This window comes from Nycticebus coucang, chromosome X (genome assembly GCF_027406575.1).
Source record: "Nycticebus coucang isolate mNycCou1 chromosome X, mNycCou1.pri, whole genome shotgun sequence".
In the NCBI taxonomy this organism is placed as follows: domain Eukaryota; kingdom Metazoa; phylum Chordata; class Mammalia; order Primates; family Lorisidae; genus Nycticebus; species Nycticebus coucang.
Genome location: NC_069804.1, coordinates 32,471,329 through 32,495,015, shown reverse-complemented (window position 1 = coordinate 32,495,015; position 23,687 = coordinate 32,471,329). Strand labels below are relative to the sequence as shown.

Here is a 23,687-nt window from a genome sequence, read left to right as displayed (position 1 = left end):
TCTACATTATATCCGTCATGATATCAATTCATCTCTCTGCCAGCAACTTGAAATAAAGCATAGTAGACATAGCAAGTGTCAATAATGACAAAATTACTCATCATGCAAATATTCAGAGAGTCCCAAAATATATCTGGACGTTGATTGCTAGCTTTGAAGTTGCCCATAATTGTTTAAATAAAAATAGAGAACTCAATCACATTTAGAGCCAAAATCACATTGCAAACCTTAGACTGAGCTTTGCAGATAATATTCTCAGTTACACGTTCAGACCTAATAATTTCTCTGAACTCCAGACCAGTATCTTCAACTGTCTGATTGATATCCTTGTTCTCATTTGTTTCTCCAGTACATGGTCAAGTCCTGTCTATTTATCTCCCCAATATTACTTGGTTCCACGCACTTCTTTCCATTTCCACCACTGCATTCCCACTCCAAGCTACCATCTTTCCTCACCTTCACTTCATGGTTCCTCCTACTTGGTCTCCCTGTTTCTACTCTAGAACATCTCCAGTCCATTCTTCTTTCTGGAGCCAATGATGTCCAGCATCTCTCACAGCATCTAGCTGATAGGAAATGTCAATAGTTAACTCATGAAATGAAAATCTCTCACAGGCATGGAAAATACCAATAGGGAACTACAACTTTTCAGAACTAATGTGATTATAACTTTTAATTAAACATTTCCAGTCTATAGCCAATTCTACTCACACGTTGTCTTACTTTTAAAAAGCAATTTTGTGGCGGCACCTGTGACTCAGTGGGTAGGGTGCTGGCCCCATATGCCGAGGGTCCGAGGGTGACTGGTTTGAACTTGGCCCCAGGCAGCTAAAACAGCAATGAGAATTGCAACAAAAAATAGCTGGGTGTTGTGGCCAGCACCTGTAGTCCCAGCTACTTGGGAGGCTGAGGCAAGAGAATCGCTTGAGCCCAAGAATTGGAGGTTGCTGTGAGCTGTCTACTGAAGACGAAAAAAAAAAAAAAAAAAGCAATTTTGTTGCTTTGTCCATGCACACACACAGACGCTATATCACCATCTACCCACCAAATGGCTTTAGCATAAGTATTTATGTGACTCCAAATTGATAACACAGCTATACAAAAGAGGAATAAGAAATTTTAAATGACCTATGGCTCCTTTTAAATATTTTGTCCTAAGAGCAGTGTTTTCTGGTTATTTGCAATATGTTCCATTATGAAATATTTCACGTTCAAAACCATGGTAGTAACTATGTGGAAAGAATTTTATGCCTTAAGTTATGTGCTCTATAACCAAGTTCATATACTAAGAGAGCGAGCGTGGCCATGGGTAAGAGTTACCTTTTGATCAGAGAAAGGCCAATTTGTCTTTCTTAACAAATCTAAGGAAATAGAAAAAAAATACAACTCTTAAATGTTTTCAGGTGTATCTCCTGAAGGTTCCATGAAGGATTTAGAAGCCAAGAAGTATTAAATAAATCTCTGAACCTAGAGAGGGCTGACATTGATTTTTATTAAGTAAAATCTATGCTTTGCAAAGGTCTCTACTTTGTAACAACCATTTTCTTTAAAGCAAGGGTCACTTATTTAAATGCCTTCAGAGAGAGGCAGTATACATCCATGTCTGCCCCACCCAAAGGCATTAAAATTATTTTAAAAAATAAATTTCTAATGTCAAACACATCTGAGGTCAAATTTAAAGTGGTTTCAAATCCCCAAAGACAGAAATCTAACACATACACTTTTTCTGCCCCTTTTGATAACCCTCTGCATTAAATCTCTGCTTGAAATTGGGGAATATATGATTTTTTTCCTTTTTGTCCAGAACATGCATCATTTCTTGAAAAAGAAAAGGGAAAAAAGCCTGAGATAACTTACAAAGTATGTAGTACTTAAAGTACTTTATGATGAATTCATTTGGTACCCACGTTAATAGCAGAGATAGTAATGAATGTATATATCACTGATGTGAATAAGATAAACACATCCAAAGGAAATTTCATTGTAATTTGATATTAGGCAAATGTCCCATTAAAATAAATTGCTACTGTACATAATTTTCCTTTAGTTCATTGTCAGGATGTTTGCTTAGGAAAAGAAATGGTCTAATACTAGTTTTAGAAGGAATTCTCATTATTCTTTTATAGCAACCATTATCAGGAGCAGATGGGGAATTGCACCAATGAGCGTATCTAGTATTATACCTCACGATAAAAAGAGGGAATTAGATGAAATCTAACAAGATCCCCTTCTAACTCCAGTTCCTGTGACAAACTAACAAAACCATGCATGTGGTTTCAGCATTTTTATTAGTGAGGCCCACTAAATGTTTACTGAAATGAAAATAAAATGAGATCAGGAGAAAGAAGAGGCTAAAAAGGTGATTTTTATTTCTGATTGTTCATTGCAAAGATTGCTCTTCTTTGACTTGATTTGCTTTGCAAATTACTCGTTAAAGATCTTGTGGGTCCTTCGTTAAAAGTTAAATCTGTAGTACAATTCAAATTTGGAAATGTATTTCATGTTCAAGAGAAAAAACACTCATTCAGTGTTACTCACTTTTCCGCTATAAAGTCCAATATATATATATGAATGACACTAAATAGAAATATTTCATAAATACTCATACAGAGGAGGGGCACTGTAAATTGAAAGGCCCCTGGGGCAATTAAAGGGCCTCGGGAAAGAGGGAACATTTAAACTGACTATTACAGATAAGTAATGAGTTTGTCCTACAAAACTTAGCAGGACGGTCAAGGAAGTAAAAAGTACCTTCCCTTTTACTGGGAGTTAGCGCAACAAACACACAGCAGATTATATTACATGGTCTTTCCATTCTTGCCCCTTTCTCCCTGTTCATAACTCTTAGATTTCCCAAATTTTAGCCATCTTTCAATCCTTCTGACCATCTTTGTCTATGCTCCCACAGAGTTACCAAATCTTCCACCAGGACAGGCTCTCCCAGTCCATGGATAGGTTAAGTTGAATGTGTCCTATTGTTTTGCCTGTTACCTGCCTTGGGGGTTAGCCATTTGTTTTGCTTCCTTAAGTAAATTCATCATCTGACAAAAGCTGAAAGATACTTTCTAAAGTGGATTAAAATCTCTGAAGAAAGTGGTGACTATCATATAGTCTAAGAAGAATTAACATGAGAGGCAAACATGTTTATCATTGAGAAAAGCATCAAAAACTCTTGAATTCTGTGAACGGACAAAGAGAAGCAATGATAATGATCTTTATCAGGATAGAAAAAGAAGATAAAGCACTATGTTGTAACGAAATTGTCCAATAAAATTCTGCCAGTTTCACAACTGATTCACTTTGATACATATTTGATACAACTGATACATATTTTCCCTTGACCAATCAGTAAACTGAGTGAATGAATAATCTGTCTCAAAACAATTCATTAACCAAATTACAGCTAAATTTCCAATTGGATTATTGACACACCTACTTGTTCAATGAAGGTTCATTTTTCTTTCTTCCATTTCTCTGTCTTTGTCTTTTCTCCAAATTACATTTTATCTCTACCATTTTCCTATTTTGCTCCCTAGTTTGTGATTTTTTTTTTTTTTGGCCAATCCTTTATCTTCTAAAATATGTACCTCATCTGATGTGTCATTGTACAATTTCCCATGACTGCTTCTTAGCTTATTCCTTTTCTTCATTTGTCACGTTTTATTTTCCACTTATTGTGTTTTCATACAGTTTTGCAAAGTTTTACAAATATTCTTTTTTAAAAATGTGTGCAATGTTTTCATATAAAAGGTTACATTTTATCTCTTCTATTTTCCTATTTCGCTCCCTAGTTTGTGATTTTTATAGTCTTATAAGATTCTTACATTCTTCTTTCTGTGAAATACGTAGCTGTTCCTTCCTTGCCTATATTGCCTCTTTCCTTCTCCCAGTTTGACCAGACTTGAAGGACTTAAATATATAACAGTGTTATTTTCTATAATTTAGAAACATTTCTCTATTAACAGAGCATAAAAGAGGTTGATAATAATGCAGTAATTCTAAAACATGCATGCCCTTCACTCCTGCTCCCCTGCCCCTCCGCCCTCTCCATGTGTCTCCAGCCTCTCTATTCTTTGATAGCGTGTATGTTCTATACACCTTTGTCCCCTTCCCCCAGAGATTCTGATTCAATAGGTTTAGGGAAGAATTCTGGGCTTTTATATTTTGAGAAAGTTCCCTAGGGGAGCCTGATATGCACTCCTTATTAAGAATGAATGCTTTAATATTGAAATCAAAACACAATAAGGCTTTTTAACTGTGATGAATAATCCAGTAGATTTAATTATGATTTTCTTTCTGTCCAAAACTAAGACTAGATGTTAATTGCCAGAGAAATAGATAAGGATGCCTATGACAGCAGTATATTAATATGATATCAAAGCTTAGAAATTTTATTGGTAATGAATAATTCAGTACTTAAAATATTTGAAAGCTATAGAACTAAAATTAATTTATGTTTTTGACTGTGTGAATAAAGTTGATTGAGATTTTACATTTAGTTTTGTAAATCCAGTGTTATCTTTTTCCAGCTCAGAGGCTAATTGTAAAACAACACATGCAAATTTTTACTTCCTGTTTTGATCCATTATTTTGCTCTTTTATGCTTTATCACTGAAAACTCTCCTTGAGTAGACATATGCTGTAAAAACTTCCCCTGGTTACAAAATTTTCTCATACAAATGCAACAGACTATTTAATGAGCTCTTCTTTCACAAAACTAAAAAACCTGAAGGCCATTATTTAAGATTCTCTATAAATGATATTTAGATCTAACAATTTTAAATTACCATTTGATTTTTGGCTACTTAATTCTATCTCTTACTGGGGAAATAAAAACAATAAAACTCTTGTTGATTATACGATTGCATTGTAAAAGTCATTACAGCCATCAGCCATGAGGTAAAAAGGCCAAGATCAAAACCACAAAGTAAAGAAGCTGAGATAAAAATTCCCAAGCAGCTTTAGTTTATAGCATTATGACTGGCAATCGGAATTTCTTGATTACTGAGCAAAGACTCAAAAAGGCATCTACTCTATTATCCACCTTGGCCCCTCCAGAGACCTACTGAATCAAAATCTGCACTTTAACAAGATCTCCAGGAGTTTTTTATGCACGTTAAAGTTGGAGAGAAATTGCTGGAGCACACATCTGCTGTGTGCCCCACTCATTTTTAAAACATATAAATTATTAGCTGTAAGAATTGGACACCATTCGGAACAGAAATAAGAATCTGACCTTCATGTTTTAGATCAAGTGATTCCTATTTCAGTAGTCCCTCATGCTTGTAACTATAGCTTCCTCCCAAATGATGTCAATTTCTCTTTAACATTTCATGTTTTCTTTAGCTTTTCCTTTCTGGTTCGTTGTCAAAACTCTAGTTTTAGCCTTAACACTGTCTACTGGACGCCTGTACTAGCTGTTTTGCCTGTTGCCCTCAACATAGCTTAATGGTGGAGCCTCTGCCTCAGAATTATCCAGAAGCACAATCAGCTTTAGCCTTCACATTCCTATATTTTAAAACTGAGTCATTTCTGGGAGGCGCCTGTGGCTCAAAGGAGTAGGGTCCCGGCCCCATATACTGGAGGTGGTGGATTCAAACCCAGCCCCGGCCAAAAAAAAAAAAAAAAAAAACTGAGTCATTTCTGATAGCCTTCCAATGAATTGCAAACTTCTAATAACTCCTAAGTAAAGTTCTCTACACGTATCGAAGTCCTACCCATGTTTTGAATTTCAAATACAACCAGTGGTCTCTTCTCTTAATCCTTCTACTGAGATCATCCTTCTATTCATTAAATACCTTGATGTTTATTCTACTGTATATAGTAAGCAAAGTATCATTTGCAACTCTGTCTAATCTTTCAATTAGATTATGCAATGCCTAAAATCTAGAAAATTGTGTTCATTCCTTTGACTGTCTAGGAGATCCAATAATATGCATCAACATGAATGATATGATGGTGATGATGAAACTGAGCTAACTTCCCTCCTTCCCCCACTTTCCCTTCTTTCCTTCCTTTCTTTTTCCCTCTCTCCTTCCTCCTTTCCTTTCTGTCTCCCTCTCTCCCTTCCCTTCTCTCTCCCTTTCTCCCTTCCTCACTCCTAACTTTTTTTCTCCCTTCCTCCTTCCCCTCTACTTCCTTTAGCCATAGGCCCATGCATTCACTTAACAGATACTTATTGAAATGCCTCATGTACCAGATATTGTACTAAACAATGGGAAACAACTATGAATAAGATACAATCTCTGACCTCAGAATTTATGGTTTCATAAGAATATAGACACACTTTGTTATGACTGGTGTCTGTTACTAAGCACTGACTGTCAGATGAAACACTGATCTAAATAGGTGAAAAAGAGTGAGATGAAAGCAATGAAGCACAGTCAGCTAGTTACAAGGAGCTATCTCATGTTTATTAGAGCACATTTCATGGGCATTCAGCTTGTGAATAGTTTAGTTACTGAATAGTTTTATATTTGTTGAGAGGTACTGGAATAATTACATTATTGTTACTTTTTGCTGATTTACAGTCTTTAGTTGCTAAGAGTAGGCTTCTACAAATTCTAGTATTCAAAAATAATTTTACATGAAAGTAATAAAAGAATACAAAGGAGATTAGCCTCAGTCCCAGAAAACATGAATTCATTCCTTCATTCGGAAGCATGTACTGGAATCTCCTATAAGCTTGGTATTGGGTCAAGGGGGAATATTAGATAATTTAAACCATATCTGATAGGAGAGGGTTCTATGTATTGACATTATTCTGTCAGTGACACAAGGGTTTGGGTTCTATTTAGATTTAAATGTGATACATATCTCAGGTTAGCATATATCATTTCATTTTCTAAGGTTCCTATTTGGTAACATGTTATTTTAATTGCCTTACAAATTCTTGATTATCTTCTAAAGTATGTAAATAGAAAGTAATTGCCATTTTTATTTAATACTAAAAAGACATTTTTGTTTTTTCTCATACTTGGTTATAATAGTCTTTTTAAAAATAAAACTATTTTTCTGATACTTAAAATTTCATTCAGAAAAAAAGACATTTGAGCTTCACACCATCAATGATTCATAAAAAATGTTCTGGTGGCTATAGATGATTTTCAAATGTATTACTGGGCCTCAGGGATTTCTTTTTTCTTTTTTGTATCTGATTTATTTTTTTTCTATTTTTTTCCTTTTATTAAGTCATATACACATAGATCATGAATACATTTATGCATTTGTGGGGTACAATGTGTTGATTTTTTTTTTATATGGTTTGGAATGCTTACATCAAACTAATTAATATAGCTTTCACCTCATTTACTTAATTATTGTGTTAAGACATTTATATTCTATACCTGATAGATTTGACTTGCACCCTTGCAGTATGCTCCATAGGTGTGGTCCCACCGTTTACCCTCCCTCTATCGAACTTCCTCCTCCCCTCCCATCCCCCTCTCCTTTTCTCTTTCATCCTGGGTTATAATTAGGGATTTCTTGATGGGCTACCCCTGAAAGCAATTAATTCTTAGTTTTATGTGGCATGTAATGCAAAATACATTGATGCAAACTGCATTGGAAGGAAAATATCTTCTAATATACTAATTAATTTTATTTAAATATCTCTAAAGGGTTTTTTTTTTTTTAAAAAAAACTTTGGCTAATCTTTTTTTTTCACCATTCACTTTGAGAATCACTAAGAAACCCAAATATTTGTTCGTGTTTAAATTTTACAACACTTCATAGACTATTAAACATGGAACATCCTTGTGGGGACAAGAAATCGAATTTGCTCTTGAGAAAGGTTTCCAACTAATTGATTTGTAGGACGTTATAACATTTTCTAGCTGAGAAGCTTACAAAAATAAAAACTGGAGCTGAACTGAGAAGGTGCTTTTTTCCTGATACATAAAAGGCATCTTTCTCTCTTGTATTCTTTGGATATGGGCATGTCAGTTTCATAGAGAAATTGTCACATGGAGCTTTTATATATTTTTCTCTCCTAGTACAACCGCATGTGGTAGCACATTGTTTAATCTCTTCTCAAATATAAGGACGTGGGGCTTCATTTTTGTTTTGCTTTTTTGGTATCTTACAGGAACTCCAGGATGGCATCAGGCAGCGGCAAACTGTTGTCAGAACACTGAATGCAACTGGGGAAGAAATAATTCAGCAGTCCTCAAAAACAGATGCCAATATTCTACAGGAAAAATTGGGAAGCCTGAATCTGAGGTGGCAGGAGGTCTGCAAGCAGCTGGCAGAAAGAAAAAAGAGGTAGGGTGACAAATAAAATAGGAATTCAGAACATTTAGCAGAGCTATTGAAGCTGTCCTGAAAAAAAGATTTCATGCAAGAAGATTATAAGCAGGGCAAAAGGTACAAACACTAAGAAGCCCATCAGCAGTTACTTAATAGCAATAAAAAATTATTTTTCTTTTTTTTCTCATATACTAAAATAATTCATTTTTATTAGTGCTTTTCTGGTGCTTTAAAATTCAAGTTTATTTTAAAAATCAATCACGCATCATTGCTTAAATGTAAACATCTTCAATATATTCCAATTTTAAAAAGCTGAAGCTCAATTATAAATGACTATTTTGGAGGAAAGACAGCTCTTGCTTAGATTTTTTTTTAATAGCTATGAATATGACTATGATGCTGAAAAACAAAATAGGAATATTTACTCGAGTTCCACTACATCTGTTAGCACATTCCTGAAAAGGGATTTGGGCTGAAAATGTCCAAATCCAAAGGGCAAAGCAAAACTCCAAAAAGGTTACTTCTGAATTCAATCACCATTTAACTTTTCCCTAAAATGTACTGAAAACATAGAAAGCTAAATGTATACTGCTGCAGTTAGAAAGCATGGATTTTTTTTTTTATTTTTTTTTTATTAAATCATAACTGTATACAATGATATGATTATGGGGCATCATACACTCACTTCATAAACCATTTGACACATTTTTATCACAGTGGTTAACATAGCCTTTCCGGCGTTATCTCAGTTATTGTGCCAAAACATTTACATTCTACATGGATATTTTATAAGTGGGATTTTGTATTATGCTACCAGTTGTTGATGCTAAAGTGTCTTGTTTCATAAAGGGAAAACTTGGCCTGTATTCACCAATGGACACTACTGTTATGAACAACGAAAATTTGGTTCTATAGCAAGCCCTTGACTCCTACCTGTTATCTACATAATTAGTGAATTTTAACGTTCGGGAAGCTGGAACAACTCTTTGGTGAACACCTTTGGTTAAGATGTATTAGAAAGCACCAGCCACATACAGGGTGCTGGCAGGTTCGAATCCACCCCGGGCCTGCCAAACAACAATGACAACTACAAACAAAAAATAGCCAGGTGTTGTGGCGGGCGCCTGTAGTCCCAGCTACTTGGGAGGCTGAGGCAAGAGAATCGCTTTAGCCCAAGAGTTGGAGGTTGCTGTGAGCTATGACGCTATAGCACTCTATGAAGGGCAACATAGCAAGATTGTGGTCTCAAAAAAAAGAAAAAAGATGTATTAGAAAGAGGATTCTGAAATTATGTCTTTGCCCAGGCCCCTTGCCTCCTTTACTCAGGTTCCATTATTCAGAAAGTAAATACAGTTCTTATTCTTGTACAAAATATATACATTAGTTAACCTACACATATACACAAGCACACATGCACACACACATACCCTGCCAAAGTTAAACCACAATAGTGTTGCCATCTCCAAATATTTTTATATTAAATCTTGGTTCAGAAAATAGTCTTGATTTTTTATGGATTTAATAAAGAACTAAACTTTGTAGTTAAGCTACTTCCTTAGGTAAGTCATAAGCTAGTCTCCCAGATTGAAATCCTTCTATTAATCATACAAGTATTCCATTATTTAAATAACTGATATGTTTACACTATGAACAAGTGTAAGCCTGAATAATGTCATTTCTGAACTAGGATCAAAACTAGTCTAAATTAAACTAGTAAGAAATGAGAAGGTTAAGATATATTGAATAGCATGCCATCAAATATATATATTTTGAATTCATAAAGGGGATTAGAGAATTATTTTTCTATATTATACATAATGTGTCATTTCTTGTTTTTAAATATCTTGCTCATGTAATATTTGAATAGAGCATATTAATATTCTCTTTGGTAAATCTCATTCACCTGAATTTTTAAAATCTTATCTGTTATAGGCTTCTAAATGTAAACTATACCTTAGAAATAAAGATAGGGCAATATGTCCATTTCAGTAAATAAGTCCTAAAATTTTAGGGCCCTCTAAGTTTATAAGAAAATGGTATATGCTGACTCTGTTGTGAAATATTATACAAATTGTAGGTTAATTACATCTAGGGATTTGGCTATAATTGGTTAGAAAAAAAATTTTCCCACGTAAACATTTTGACCTACATTAAATATTACACTTTTGTACTTTAAAAAGTCAAGATCAGCTTCCTTGAAGTTTTGGTTTTTTTTAACCTCAGCTTTTAAAGTTGTCTACTACTTCATGCTACATTTTAAAACTAAATGGTAGCATACTTAAATTTCTACCGAAATCAGTTTTGTGGCATATTTCCTGAAGATTTTCATGTCATTTAAATTTTATTAAATATAAAAATGTAATAAAATATACGTAGTAGTTCTACCAACACACTTACAGCTATTGTCAAGATTTGAGCAGCAAATCGAGGACAAATAAGCAAAATAATATTTCATAAAGAATATGTTAACGTAACAATTGCAAGAGGGCTATAATGAAATATTGTTAATCAATTGCATGCTTTCAGTGAGACCCAGCAGAAGTTATTTATTAAAGAAGGAAATAGAAGTGATTTATTGCACAGGTGAAAAAAGTAAGATGCCTATTCAACTTAACAACAGTATTCTTAGTTGGTACTGCACTTTAAATACAGCTGTTAGAAGTATTTATTTTTTATTTATTTATTTTTTTTTTTTGGCCAGGGCCAGGTTTGAACCTGCCACCTCTGGCATATGAGGCCAGTACCCTACTCCTTGAGCCACAGGTGCCGCCCAGCTGTTAGAAATATTTAACATTCCCTAGTCTAGGGACGTATATGAAAGAAAGTATACAATTTAAGCAAAATAAGTCTGTGAAACTATTTGAAGCCTTATAGAACATAGTTTTAAACCTTTCTTTTTGAAAATACAAGATATCAAAAATATGAAAAGAAAATTCTCAAAAGTTCAAATAGTAGTGGACATCCATTAAAGTTAGTCTGTGTTGGAAGCAGATGAAAAATATAGTCAGTTAGCTGTGCGTTTTGAGCTAGAAAATCCATTCCTGCTTCAATTACATAGCAGAAGAACTGGGTAACATGTATAGGTTTCAGCATGGTAGTAATGAGTTCAATGATGGCTTAGTCACCAAAATGATCTTTGTAAACAAGAAACAGCAAATAAAAAACTATCAGCTTATGAAGGGAAGTCACAGGTTAAAACAAAGCAAGCCTGTGTACAAAGGTTCCTAAATTCAGGTCAATGGATAGAATTCAAGAAGGGCTATGATCTTGAATGTAGAAAAAAAATTACCTTTTTGTTTTTACTAACTTCTAACTGAAATCAAGTATTCCATTCAACATTAAATGTAGGCAAAAACAAACAAACAAACAAAAAACACTAACACCTGTAGAACACAGAAGTACCTGTAAAATTACGTATATTTTTATAAGTTAGTGAAGATATCTTAAAATATCGTTCACACTTATCAATATTTCTAAACTTCAGTAGTTATTAGCTCTGCCATAAGATCTTATTATTTAATGTGTTAAAAATGAGCACACATATTACTATATCAAAAGTTGTTTTTGTAATAGTTTTATAACTGTATTTTAGTACATTGGTTTTCTTTGAAGTCATAGATTTTATATTATGTCATCAACAACATTCTTCTGAGGAGTCCCAGGCTTTACCAGATTGCCAAAGGGAACTATGGCATAAAAAATGATCATAACTATTTCTATTCAGCTGTCTATTTATCTTCCCATCATCTTATCCTAATTTACAATGGTTTTAGTCATATCAACATGCTGTCACTGTCTTTATACACACCTTCTCTTCTGAAGTATTGTAGGAGATGTACCAGTCAAGGAAATATGGGGGGCCAGGTTTCAGGCAATGAATTGCTGACAACATAATTAGTGAGGATTTTACTTAGCACAACGCCAGTTGACAAAAGATTGAATGGGAGAGTGAAGCAAGGTGAGAGGAAGTGGAATTCCTAAACTAAGGAATCTCTAAATCATAACCCTGAGCAATAAAAATTGTTTTAAGAGATTATATATTTTCCTCCTTTTGGACAACTGTGGTATTGCTACTGATATTTCACAGATAAGGCAATTATTGTACTGGCATACAAAGAGTAGCAGTTTTAATTTAAATGTTACCTGATTTAAAAAATTTCTTGAAATTTTTCTTTCCTAAGATTTTTTTTATTGAAAACTTCAAGCATAGAAAAATTTCAAAAAATAGCATAATGAATATCCATATATCCTCTTCTTCTTGTCCCAAATTCCTAAAGTCAACAATGGTTAACATTTGGTCATATATACTTTTACTCTCCCACTCCACCCCTTCTCCATCTCTCTCAAATATAGGGTATAATACACACACACACACTCACACACACACGTGCATATATACACAGAATACACCAAACTTATTTAGTTGTTTTAACATTTGAAAATAAGTTACAAACACCATTATACTTTATCTCCAAAGAATTTAGCATCCTTCACCTTATTTGGGGATACCATGTATAACCAAGTTTATTTATCATGTCCCCTAAAAGGCAGTCCTATATTATTAGTAGTATCCATTCAATATTCACATTTCCCCAGTAGTTCAAAAATGTCTTTTATGTTTTTTTAAGGTTTTGTGTGTACCAATATCCCATCATTGTTCTTGCATTGCGTTTGGTTATGTTTCTTTAGCCCTTTTTAGTCTAAAATAGCCTTCCCACCTCTTTTTCTTATTACTAATATTGACATTTGAAGAAGTCTAGGACAATAGCCTCAAAAAATATCTAACCTTTTTTTTTTTCAAATTTTTATTTATTTATTTATTTATTTATTTTTAGAGACAGATCTCACTTTATTGCCCTCAGTAGAGTGCTGTGGTGTCACAGCTCACAGCAACCTCCAACTCCTGGGCTTAAACTGTTCTCTTGCCTCAGCCTCCTGGGGTAGCTAGGACTACAGGCACCTGCTGGAACGCCGGGCTATTTTTTTGTTGCAGTTTGGCCAGAGCCAGGTTCAAATCCGTCACACTTGGTATATGGGTCTGGAGCCCTCCCCACTGAGCCACAGGCACCACCCAAATATCTAACCTTTCTTAATGTTTCTGATTTCTCCCCTAGTTAACAGTATCACTTAACTAGTTCTCTATTCTCTGAATTTGTTGTAAACTGGAAATTAGGTTTAACTAAGATATGAAAAGATGGAAGTCAAACATTTTTTGGCTTGAATATATAATAAAATGCTGTGTACTTTGTAGCATATTACATCAGGAGATGCATAATCTGAGGTAGTCCCACTCTGAATGATGCTAAGATTGATCACTTGGTTAAGGTGGTGACTATCAAATCTTGAATTATAATGTTTTTTTCTTTAAAATTAGTAAATGGGATTCAGGCATTTGTCTGTGTTCCCAGTTCTTGGTGTTCTCTTGGCTGAAGAATGACCAGAACCACCAAAAGCAAGGCACGCATGAAATAAAGTATATTCAGGAAGAGGAAGATAAGTTTACAGAGAAAGAGCAAGGTAGAGGTTTATAGAGCAAGATACATTTGCCATAGACAATGAGTTGGCCCCTTTTTGTTACAAAAGAAGGCCTTGGTTATGTGGTCTGGGGTCATGTTTTATGTTGTCTCGGTTGGGCTCACCTCATGATTCAGATGTTACCATGGAACCACTTTGAGGTACAGTTAACAGCAAGATAATTAGCCTTAGGTTACTCTAGGACAGGCGTCCTCAAACTTTTTAAACAGGGGGCCAGTTCACTGTCCCTCAGACCATCGGAGGACCGGACTATAGTTTAAAAAATAAAACTATGAACAAATTCCTATGCACACTGCACATATCTTATTTTGAAGTAAAAAGCAAAATGGGAACAAATACAATTCACACTGCCTCATGTGGCCCGCGGGCTGCAGTTTGAGGACGCCTGCTCTAGGAGATTTTCCAAATCCTATCATGCCTGGGCTGCCTGGTCGAGGGGGCATTCTTCCTTTCTCAGGTGTGGCAGTTGCTTAGAGTAGGATTAAGGTGGGGCAGCACCAAGATGGTCTCACCGTGTCCTTTATGTCTTTTTTCCCTACCTCAGGTGGACAATTGCTTAAAGCAGCACCAAGACAAGGCCCCCACTTTGTTCCTGAGCGAGTCTTGGCGGTCCCTTGATAGCTACCTGACATTAGTACTCATCAATAACCCTTCCCTTACTCAGTTATTACTCTGGGGCATGCAAAATGGTGATTTGCCTAATCCTGAAGTGATCCTACACTTAGCAACTTTCTTCTCTTCTTTTTTTCTTATAAAAAAGCTTCTCTTTCTCTTCATTGATATCAATATGGACTCATAGAACCTTATTTATTCAATAGGTTATTATAAATTAGAGTTATTATGGTTGGCCAGTGGGAGCTTCTTTAAGCTTCCTGCTCAAATGGCCCAGACTCACCTAGGACTTTCCCTACCTCAGGTTAACTGGAGATTCTTTTGAATTATTTATGCTTCTAACCCCAGAGCTCAGGAGTTTAGTTGGTGGAACTTTTTATTTTCATGTGAGTATTTCACAGCTTGTCTTCCATGATTATAAGCCTGGAAGGGTGAATCTGTTTTCTTATCTGTTGAAATAAAATATAAATACACTGAAAAAAATAAAAATAAATTAAAATGGTTAGAATTAACCATTTTTTCAAGAACCTCCGGTTTCTTTTAGAAGGAAATGGTATGTCGAAACCAAGATCTTGGCAGTAGCCCCTTCTCAATGGAACATCACCATCTTTCTGGCAAACAGTTCTAGCAGAATACATTGAAGTTCAAACTAAGTCTAGACAAGTTAAAAAACACTTATTTTGTAAGATTTAATATACAATCAGTAAGTTATTTATTTAAACCTCTCTATTTCTGAATTTGTGAGCTAAAGTTTACCTGTAAATAATCTATGCTGGTTTGCCAAACAAACTAATGATGTAAGTAAGATAATAGGAGGCATTCCTAAATGTACTTAAGGGAAGAAATTTTTGTTTAAAGACCTTAGCACATTGTTTTCATGCAAATAGATGCTGTTAATTAGAAATGAGCCATATCTAATTCATTAAAGTAGGGTAGTAGGACTTCTTGAAAATCTCCATTTGCAATTCATGTTACTCAACATACAGTTGTGAGACAACAGTTTTCTCTTAAATCTTTTACTTCTCACTGATTCAGAGCCCCCTAAACAAATAGCTTTTAGTTTTCATCTTCAACCAAACAGCTTTTCAGCACCTTACTTCTTACAAATTTAAAGCTTAAAGTTTTAATATGATTCAAATATCCCTTCATGGTATACGCCATCTTTTAAATATATCCAGCATATCCCTGTAAAACCATGCTAAAAGCTAGCTCAAACATTTACATTCTGCCCCTACATCTCTCCAGTCCCAACTGCAGTCCACTTGCTTCGTACTTGAACTTCCTTGTTTCTCATCATCAGTTTGACCTTGACTCTCTCTTCATCAGTCTCAGACTTTGTAAATAGAGTGCCCACAGGCTGAATCATAAATGCATGCAATGTTTTCGCATAGGTACTATGTCGAAATAATTGCCAACATTTAAAAATTAAGACTTCATCTTTGTAAAAAAAATATGGATTTCTGTCTTCTTTTGAAAATTTAAATCTGTCTACTGGGCACTCATTCCCACATTCTCTCTTGGCATCATCAGCTTCAAGTGAGTAACAGTTGTTTCAAACTCTTGCTTCTCAAAGTGTGGTCTCTAGTTCAGCGCACAGCCATCACCTGGGAGTTGCTAAGAAATGCAGAATCTAATAAATCACAGTCATCATTTTAACAAGATTTCCAGGTGATTCATGTGCACATTAAAGTTTAAGAAGCACTGCTTTGGGTAAGCAAGCCTTGTCTTAGTTTGCAACGCCTATACCACTTTGCTCATTTATATTAATTGCTTTCCCATAGACAATTGACTTTATAATACCTCATACAGACCCTTGTATAATGATGATGGTGATGGTGGTGTAATAATATTTAATATTGTCAGGCACTGTTCCAAGTGTCTTACATAGCTAAGTCCTCATAACAACTCTAAGAATTAGTTTCTATTTTGCTTTTAATTTTATAGAAGGGCATTGAAGGCACAGACTGGTGAAGCTCTTTGCCCAACATCACACAGCTAGCATGCATTTGAACCAGGATGCAGACACCCACACAGTCTGACTTCAGAGTTTTTACTCTAGATCAGATTTTGCATTATTTATCCTAGTTTTGTCCTTTAACATGCTCTAGTATTTACTTCTAGTTTCTGTCCACCAACCTTTCACTTAACTTAGCTGGTCAGACTTAGTAGCAAGAGAACTGAACATAAAATTTGTTCTGACCTATATTTGCAACCACATTGTCTATCATTTCCACTATTTCAGTTTATGTCTAAAGCATTAAATAACCTGAAGTATTCTGTTCTTCAGCTTTTATAAAACACATTTACTTTGGTTGAATTTCCCATCTCCTTATTTTCATTTTTCTCAAAATCCTTCCCATTCCTCCAGACTCAAATTGAGTGTTATTTCCTTAATGAATGTGATCTGTTCTTCTGAAACAGAAGCAGTTTGTTCTCTTGAGTTTTTCTTGTGTTCTTTTATTAAAAATTTATAATATTTTGTGTACATACTTATCTATGTCTTTCTTCCCTAGCAAGATTAAAGGCTTACATGAAGGTAGGGTAGTATCTTATTCTCATCTCTATAACCCACAGTACTTAGCAGAAAGCCTGGTACATTGTAGATGGCGGGTAAATATTTTCTTAATTTAAATAGTAAGAATGTTTATTCACATTTAAATAAAACTGAGCATTTAAATCTTTATACTTGACATTATTGCATAGGTTAAAAATAGATCTAAAGAGCCAGAACCAATTTATTTTGGTTTTCATAATGTTATTGTATTTCCAAGGATACAGTTTTAATTTTGAAAATTGAACCGATCTGTTCTAATCTTTAAAAATTGGAAGGATTTGGGTTAATAATTAATGTCTTCTTCAGAATTTAATATATTTCAGAGACAAGTGACTTCAATTTCCATAGCTACTTATAGCAAAAAGAGGCTCTCTGATTTAAACATTTTATACATTTGTCTATTTCATTGTCACTGTTTCCTAACTAATAAATTTTAGGCGAATTAAGTCGTAATTAGGCCTAATATTGGATATTTTATCCTCATCCAGGCTATAGCCACAAGATATTAGCTGCAATCCATAGAGCCAAACAGGTATTTTGGATAGATCAGAGAAAATCATATAGACATTATTATCCACAGGTGAACATGGAAAATCTGGTCTCTTCCCATCTGTTCTCTGTTGACTCTTGAAAAGCTTTCAAGGACATTCTTCATCAAAACACTATGAAAATTAACTTCATAGTTAATCCTTTTATGTCATATTTTATTTTTGGCAAATTGGCAAGGTCTAGTGAAACTGACTTCCTGGAGCCCAATATATTGGTGCAGTGCCTGGTAATAACTATATCACTCTCTGTAGATACACAAGTGAATACACTTTATTCATGATCTTCCATGAACTCTGGTGTGGCTGAAGAAGTAGAAGTTAGGGAAAGTTTTTTAGGGAGCATAATTTCTACATAGGGCCTTAAAGGATGAGATGTGTCAAAAGAAGAATAAATGGATATGCCAGAGAGAAAAGATAGTAGTAGAAAGTCATTGAAATGAGAAAAAGTGGGCTACATTGATGATACACAGTTCAGTAAAAAAAGCTGTCTTGGACAAGCACAATTTAATTTTCTCATTTATTTATTTTAAGCTCTTTGTGTATAAACAACTGTCCAATTTCTATTCTGAACTTAATGATGACTATTAGTGATCTATAGATTTTTTTTAAATATTTGAAGTTTCTTCTCTGATACTATGTACCTTGGCTCCCACCATTTGAGATTATAATTGCCAAGAGTCAATGGTGTGTGGTTCCTCACCTGTCTACACAAGTTCTTCTTCTTTTTTTTTTTTTTTTCCAAACTAATGTAAGGATACAAATGATTAGGTTACATTGCTTGCATTTGTTAGATAAAGTCCAAGTTGCAATTTAGCCCTTCACCCAAGATGTATGCCATATACCCCTATAATGGGACCATTAAGTAAGAGCTTATCAAATGCCCTTCCCCCACCCCCTTTCTTGAATTTAACTGTGTTTTTCTCTTGCATGGGCATGTAGTTGTTCATTTACTAACTTCATATTTGTATTTAGTATATTAGATGCCTTATTTTCCATTATTGTGATACTTTACTTAGGAGGCTGTTCTCCAAATCCATCCAGATAAATACAAAAGATGTAAAGTCTATATATTTACAGGTGACTAGTATTCCATGGTATACATATACCATAGTTTATTTATCCATTCATGAATTGATAGGCATTTGAGTTGTTTCCACATCTTGGCAATTGTGAATTTAGCTGCAATAAACATTCTAGTGAAAACGTTCATATGGTAAAATGATTTTTTTTTTTATCTTCTGGGTAGTTACCTAGTAATGAGATTTGGGGATCAAATGGAAGGTCTATTTTTAGCTCTTTGAGGATTCTCCATACTTCTTTCTAAAAATACGCAACTGATTCTTGTTTTTTAATTTTCTTGAATAAACTAATGAGGACACAAACTAATGAAATAAGAATGAAAAGAGAAATAGAATTGTTTATATAAAGACTAAGTTGACTGCTTTGGAAGACGTGACAAAGATGATTAGCAAAAAAAAGCTATTGAATTAGATGTAGGTGAGGCAACTGTTTAAAACTGAGGGTTAGGGGTAGAAACCACAAAACTCTGGAAATACCTTGCATTCAGATTCTTTCCAATGTCTCTAAATATGACTTCATTTTAAAATAAATCATACTAAGAGTCACAGATATTAAATGTAGAAAATTTTTGCAGTAAATTATTTTGAACTTCAGTCAGTGAATCATTATAGTATATATACAGGGTGGACATAAAATCCATGTGTAATTTACTATGTTAAACTATTTTAAATTGCATATGAACTTTATGTCTACCCTGTATACTCCAAGGAAAGTCTTGGACTCCCTACCAAATGAGAGATGAATGAATGACTATTTATCTGTTCTACGAAAAATTTAAATGTTTGAATATGGGTAAACAACTTTATATGATCCCTCCATTTTAAAAATAATTTTTCTAAAAAATACCTATCCATTTATCCTAATCAGGTTTGACAAGGGAGTTTTTTTTATATGTCTAAAGCAGCCATTCTCAACCTATGGGTCGCAACCCACAGGAACTGTATTAAAGGGCCCCGGCATTAGGTAGGTTGAGAACCACTGGTCTAAAGGATGAAGTATGAAGTGGTGACAACAGAATATTCAAGGTAGATCAGGTCATAGAAGATTTTAAATCTCAAAGAATGTTTCTTCCTGGAATAGGTTAGGACTACTGTTTAGATTTGAACCCTCATAGGATAAAATGAAGAGAGTGAAGCTGGCAGAAGAGTGACTCAGGTTCAGTAGTTTTATAGTAATTCAGGTTAGGGATAATGAATGAACAGAATAGAACTTCTAAAGATATGACAGATTAAAAGAATACTTGATAGATAAAAAAAAAAAAACGGAATAACTTGGTCATTGTTTAGGTTGTATGGTGAGGGGAATGAAGGGCAGGTTCTCAATGACCATTTCCCATGTTTTGGCATAGGGAACTAACTGAATGGGAGGCTGTTAGGAGAAGAAATACAAAGGATAGTAACCAGATGGAAAGAGGCAAGCAAATCAAACGTATGGAGTTTAACTTGGGATAGATTGGTTAAAGGAGCCTGTGGGCCATGTAAAACAAGGTGGTTAGAAAACATGCATTTGGGTGTATAAATGTGAACATCAAGTGGAAGCCAAGGGCTGAAGACAGTGAGACATTTATGTTCTCAATGTAGAGATGGTAGCAATCCCCAGTCAACTCACATCTCAGGGAGATCCTTTTCTCAAGTCATTTTCTTTTTTTTCCTTTTTTTTTAATTCTTTACTAAATCATAACTGTGTACATTAATGCATTTATGGGGTGCAATGTGCCAATTTGATATATACAGTGTGGAATACTTATATCTGACTGATTAACATAACCAACTCCTTGCTTACTTATTTGTTGTGGTAAAAGCATGCATATGGTATAGAAATGTATCATTGCATTATGTGCAATTAGGTTGGATCCCACCATGGAATACTGTGCAGCCATAAAAAAGATAGAGACATCACATCTTTTATGTTTACCTGGATGGAACTGGAATATATTCCTTTTAGTAAAGTATCTCAAGAAAGGAAAAAAAGTATCCAATGTATTCAATACTACTATGAAATCAGTATATAATCACCTACACATTCATAGGAATGGTAAAACATAACTATAGTCCAGAAGGAAGGAGGGAAGAGGAAAGACAGGGAAGAGGAGGGGAGGGGTGAGGTTGGGAGGAGGGAGAGTATTTGGGGGGATCAAGTCATTTTCTTACAAGCTAGTAAACAAAATGGAGCTCCCAGAGTACATACTAACCATTAAGTACTGCTGTAGGGAAGGGGGTTCAGGTGCCAAAAAGCCACTGTGGCAGATGAGCACTATGGGGACTAATGAATCAAGGTAATATTAATATATGTGATTTCCGTGAGGTCACAGCCACCCTAAACTGTGACAAATCAGAAGTCTTAGCAAACAAAATATAGAGGATAGATCAGGAGAAACTGATCATAACATGCAGGTAATTAAGTTCAAAGATTTCATCCTACAGATTGCAAATTGGAAATGACCCCTTTTTGTTTGGGACACCTTAGAGAAAGGAAAGAATGGATATCTCATGAATCAGAAATGACAAAGATGAAATAACAACAGACCGCTCAGAAATTAAAAAATCCTTAATGAGTATTACAAGAAACTCTACTCTCAGAAATATGAAAATCTGAAAGAAATCGACCAATACTTGGAAGTACGCCACCTACCAAGACTTAGCCAGAACGAAGTGGAAATGTTGAACAGGCCTATATCAAGTTCTGAAATAGCATCAACTATACAAAATCTCCCTAAAAAGAACAGCCCAGGACCAGATGGCTCTATGTCAGAATTCTACCAAACCTTTAAAGAACTAGTACCTATATTACTAAACCTCTTCCAAAATATAGAAAAAGAAGGAATACTACCCAACACATTCTATGAAGCTAACATCACCTTGATCCCTAAACCAGGAAAGACCCAAAAAGAAAAGAAAATTATAGACCAATATCACTAATGAATATAGATGCAAAAATATTCAATAAGATCCTAACAAACAGAATCCAACAACACATCAAAAAAATTGTACACCTTGACCAAGTGGGATTTATCCCAGGGTCTCAAGGCTGGTTCAATATACATAAATCTATAAATGTAATTCAGCACATAAACAAACTAAAAAAAGACCATATGATTCTCTCAATTGATGCAGAAAAAGCTTTTGATAATATCCAGCATCCCTTCATTATCAGAACACTTAAGAAAATCGGTATAGAAGGAACATTTCTTAAACTCATAGAGGCCATCTACAGCAAACCCACAGCCAATATCATGTTGAATGGAGTTAAATGGAAATCATTTCCACTTAGATCAGGAACCAGACAAGGTTGCCCATTGTCTCCATTGCTCTTTAACATTGTAATGGAAGTTTTAGCCATTGCAAATAGGGAAGAAAAGGCGATCAAGGGTATCCACACAGGGTCAGAAGAGATCAAACTTTCACTCTTCACAGATGATATGATCGTACATCTGGAAAACACTAGGGATTCTACTACAAAACTTTTAGAAGTGATCAAGGAACACAGCAATGTCTCAGGCTACAAAATCAACACCCATAAATCTGTAGCCTTTATATATACCAACAATAACCAAGCCAAAAAAAAAAAAAAAACGGTCAAGGACTCTATTCCTTTCACAGTAGTGCCGAAGAAGATGAAATATTTGGGAGTATACCTAACAAAGGACGTGAAAGATCTCTATAAAGAGAACTGTGAAACTTTAAGAAAACAAATAGCTAAAGATGTTAACAAATGGAAAAACATACCATGCTCATGGCCGGGAAGAATCAACATTGTTAAAATGTCTATACTACACAAAGCAATATGTAATTTTAATGCAATTCCTATTAAAGCTCCATTGTCATATTTTAAAGATCTTGAAAAAATAATACTTCGTTTTATATGGAATCAGAAAAAAACTCAAATAGCCAAAACATTACTCAGCAATAAAAACAAAGCAGGAGGAATCACGCTATCAGACCTGAGACTGTACTATAAATCGATAGTGATCAAAACAGCATGGTACTGGCACAAAAACAGAAAAGTAGATGTCTGGAACAGAATAGAGAACTAAGAGATTAATCCAGCCACTTACTGTTATTTGATCTTTGACAAGCCAATTAAAAACATTCAGTGGGGAAAAGATTCCCTTTTTTAACAAATGGTGCTGGGTAAACTGGCTGGCAATCTGTAAAAGACTGAAACTGGACCCACACCTTTCACCATTAACTAAGATAGACTCTCACTGGATTAAACATTTAAACTTAAGACATGAAACTATAAAAATACTTGAAGAAAGTGCAGGGAAAACTCTCGAGGGAATCGGCCTGGGTGAATACTTTATGAGGAGGACTCCCCAGGCAACTGAAGCAGTATCAAAAATACATTACTGGGACCTGATCAAACTAAGAAGCTTCTGCACAGCCAAGAACATAGTAAGTAAAGCAAGCAGACAGCCCTCAGAATGGGAGAAAATATTTGCAGGTTATATCTCCGATAAAGGTTTAATAACCAGAATCCACAGAGAACTCAAATGTATTAGCAAGAAAAGAACAAGTGATCCCATCTCAGGGTGGGCAAAGGACTTGAAGAGAAACTTCTCTAAAGAAGACAGTCGCATGGCCTACAGACACATGAAAAAAAGCTCATCATCCTTGGGCGGTGCCTGTGGCTCAGTGAGTAGGGTGCCGGCCCCATATGCCGAGGGTGGTGGGTTCAAACCCAGCCCTGGCCAAACTGCAACCAAAAAATAGCCGGACGTTGTGGTGGGCGCCTATAGTCCCAGCTGCTCGGGAGGCTGAGGCAAGAGAATCGTGTAAGCCCAAGAGTTAGAGGTTGCTGTGAGCCGTGTGACGTCATGGCACTCTACCCAAGGGCGGTACAGTGAGACTCTGTCTCTACAAAAAAAAAAAAAAAAAAAGCTCATCATCCTTAATCATCAGAGAAATGCAAATCAAAACTACTTTGAGACATCACCTAACCCCAGTAAGAGTAGCCCACATAACAAAATCCCAAAACTGGAGATGTTGGCGTAGATGTGGAGAAAAGGGCACACTTCTACACTGCTGGTGGGAATGCACGCTAATACGTTCCTTTTGGAAAGATGTTTGGAGAATACTTAGAGATCTAAAAATAGACCTGCCATTCGATCC

The 23,687-nt window shown here is 35.0% G+C and overlaps 1 protein-coding gene across 6 annotated transcripts in view; it reads left to right on the top strand.

The window, feature by feature from the left end:
- DMD (dystrophin) overlaps window positions 1-23,687 on the top strand; it is a 2,416,375-nt gene that overhangs the window by 1,425,951 nt on the left and 966,737 nt on the right. For all 6 annotated transcript variants that reach the window (XM_053581215.1, XM_053581214.1, XM_053581218.1 and 3 more), the window contains one exon: window positions 8,087-8,262. In XM_053581215.1, the coding sequence (XP_053437190.1) occupies window positions 8,087-8,262 (176 nt within the window). The remainder of the gene's footprint in view (window positions 1-8,086; window positions 8,263-23,687) is intronic.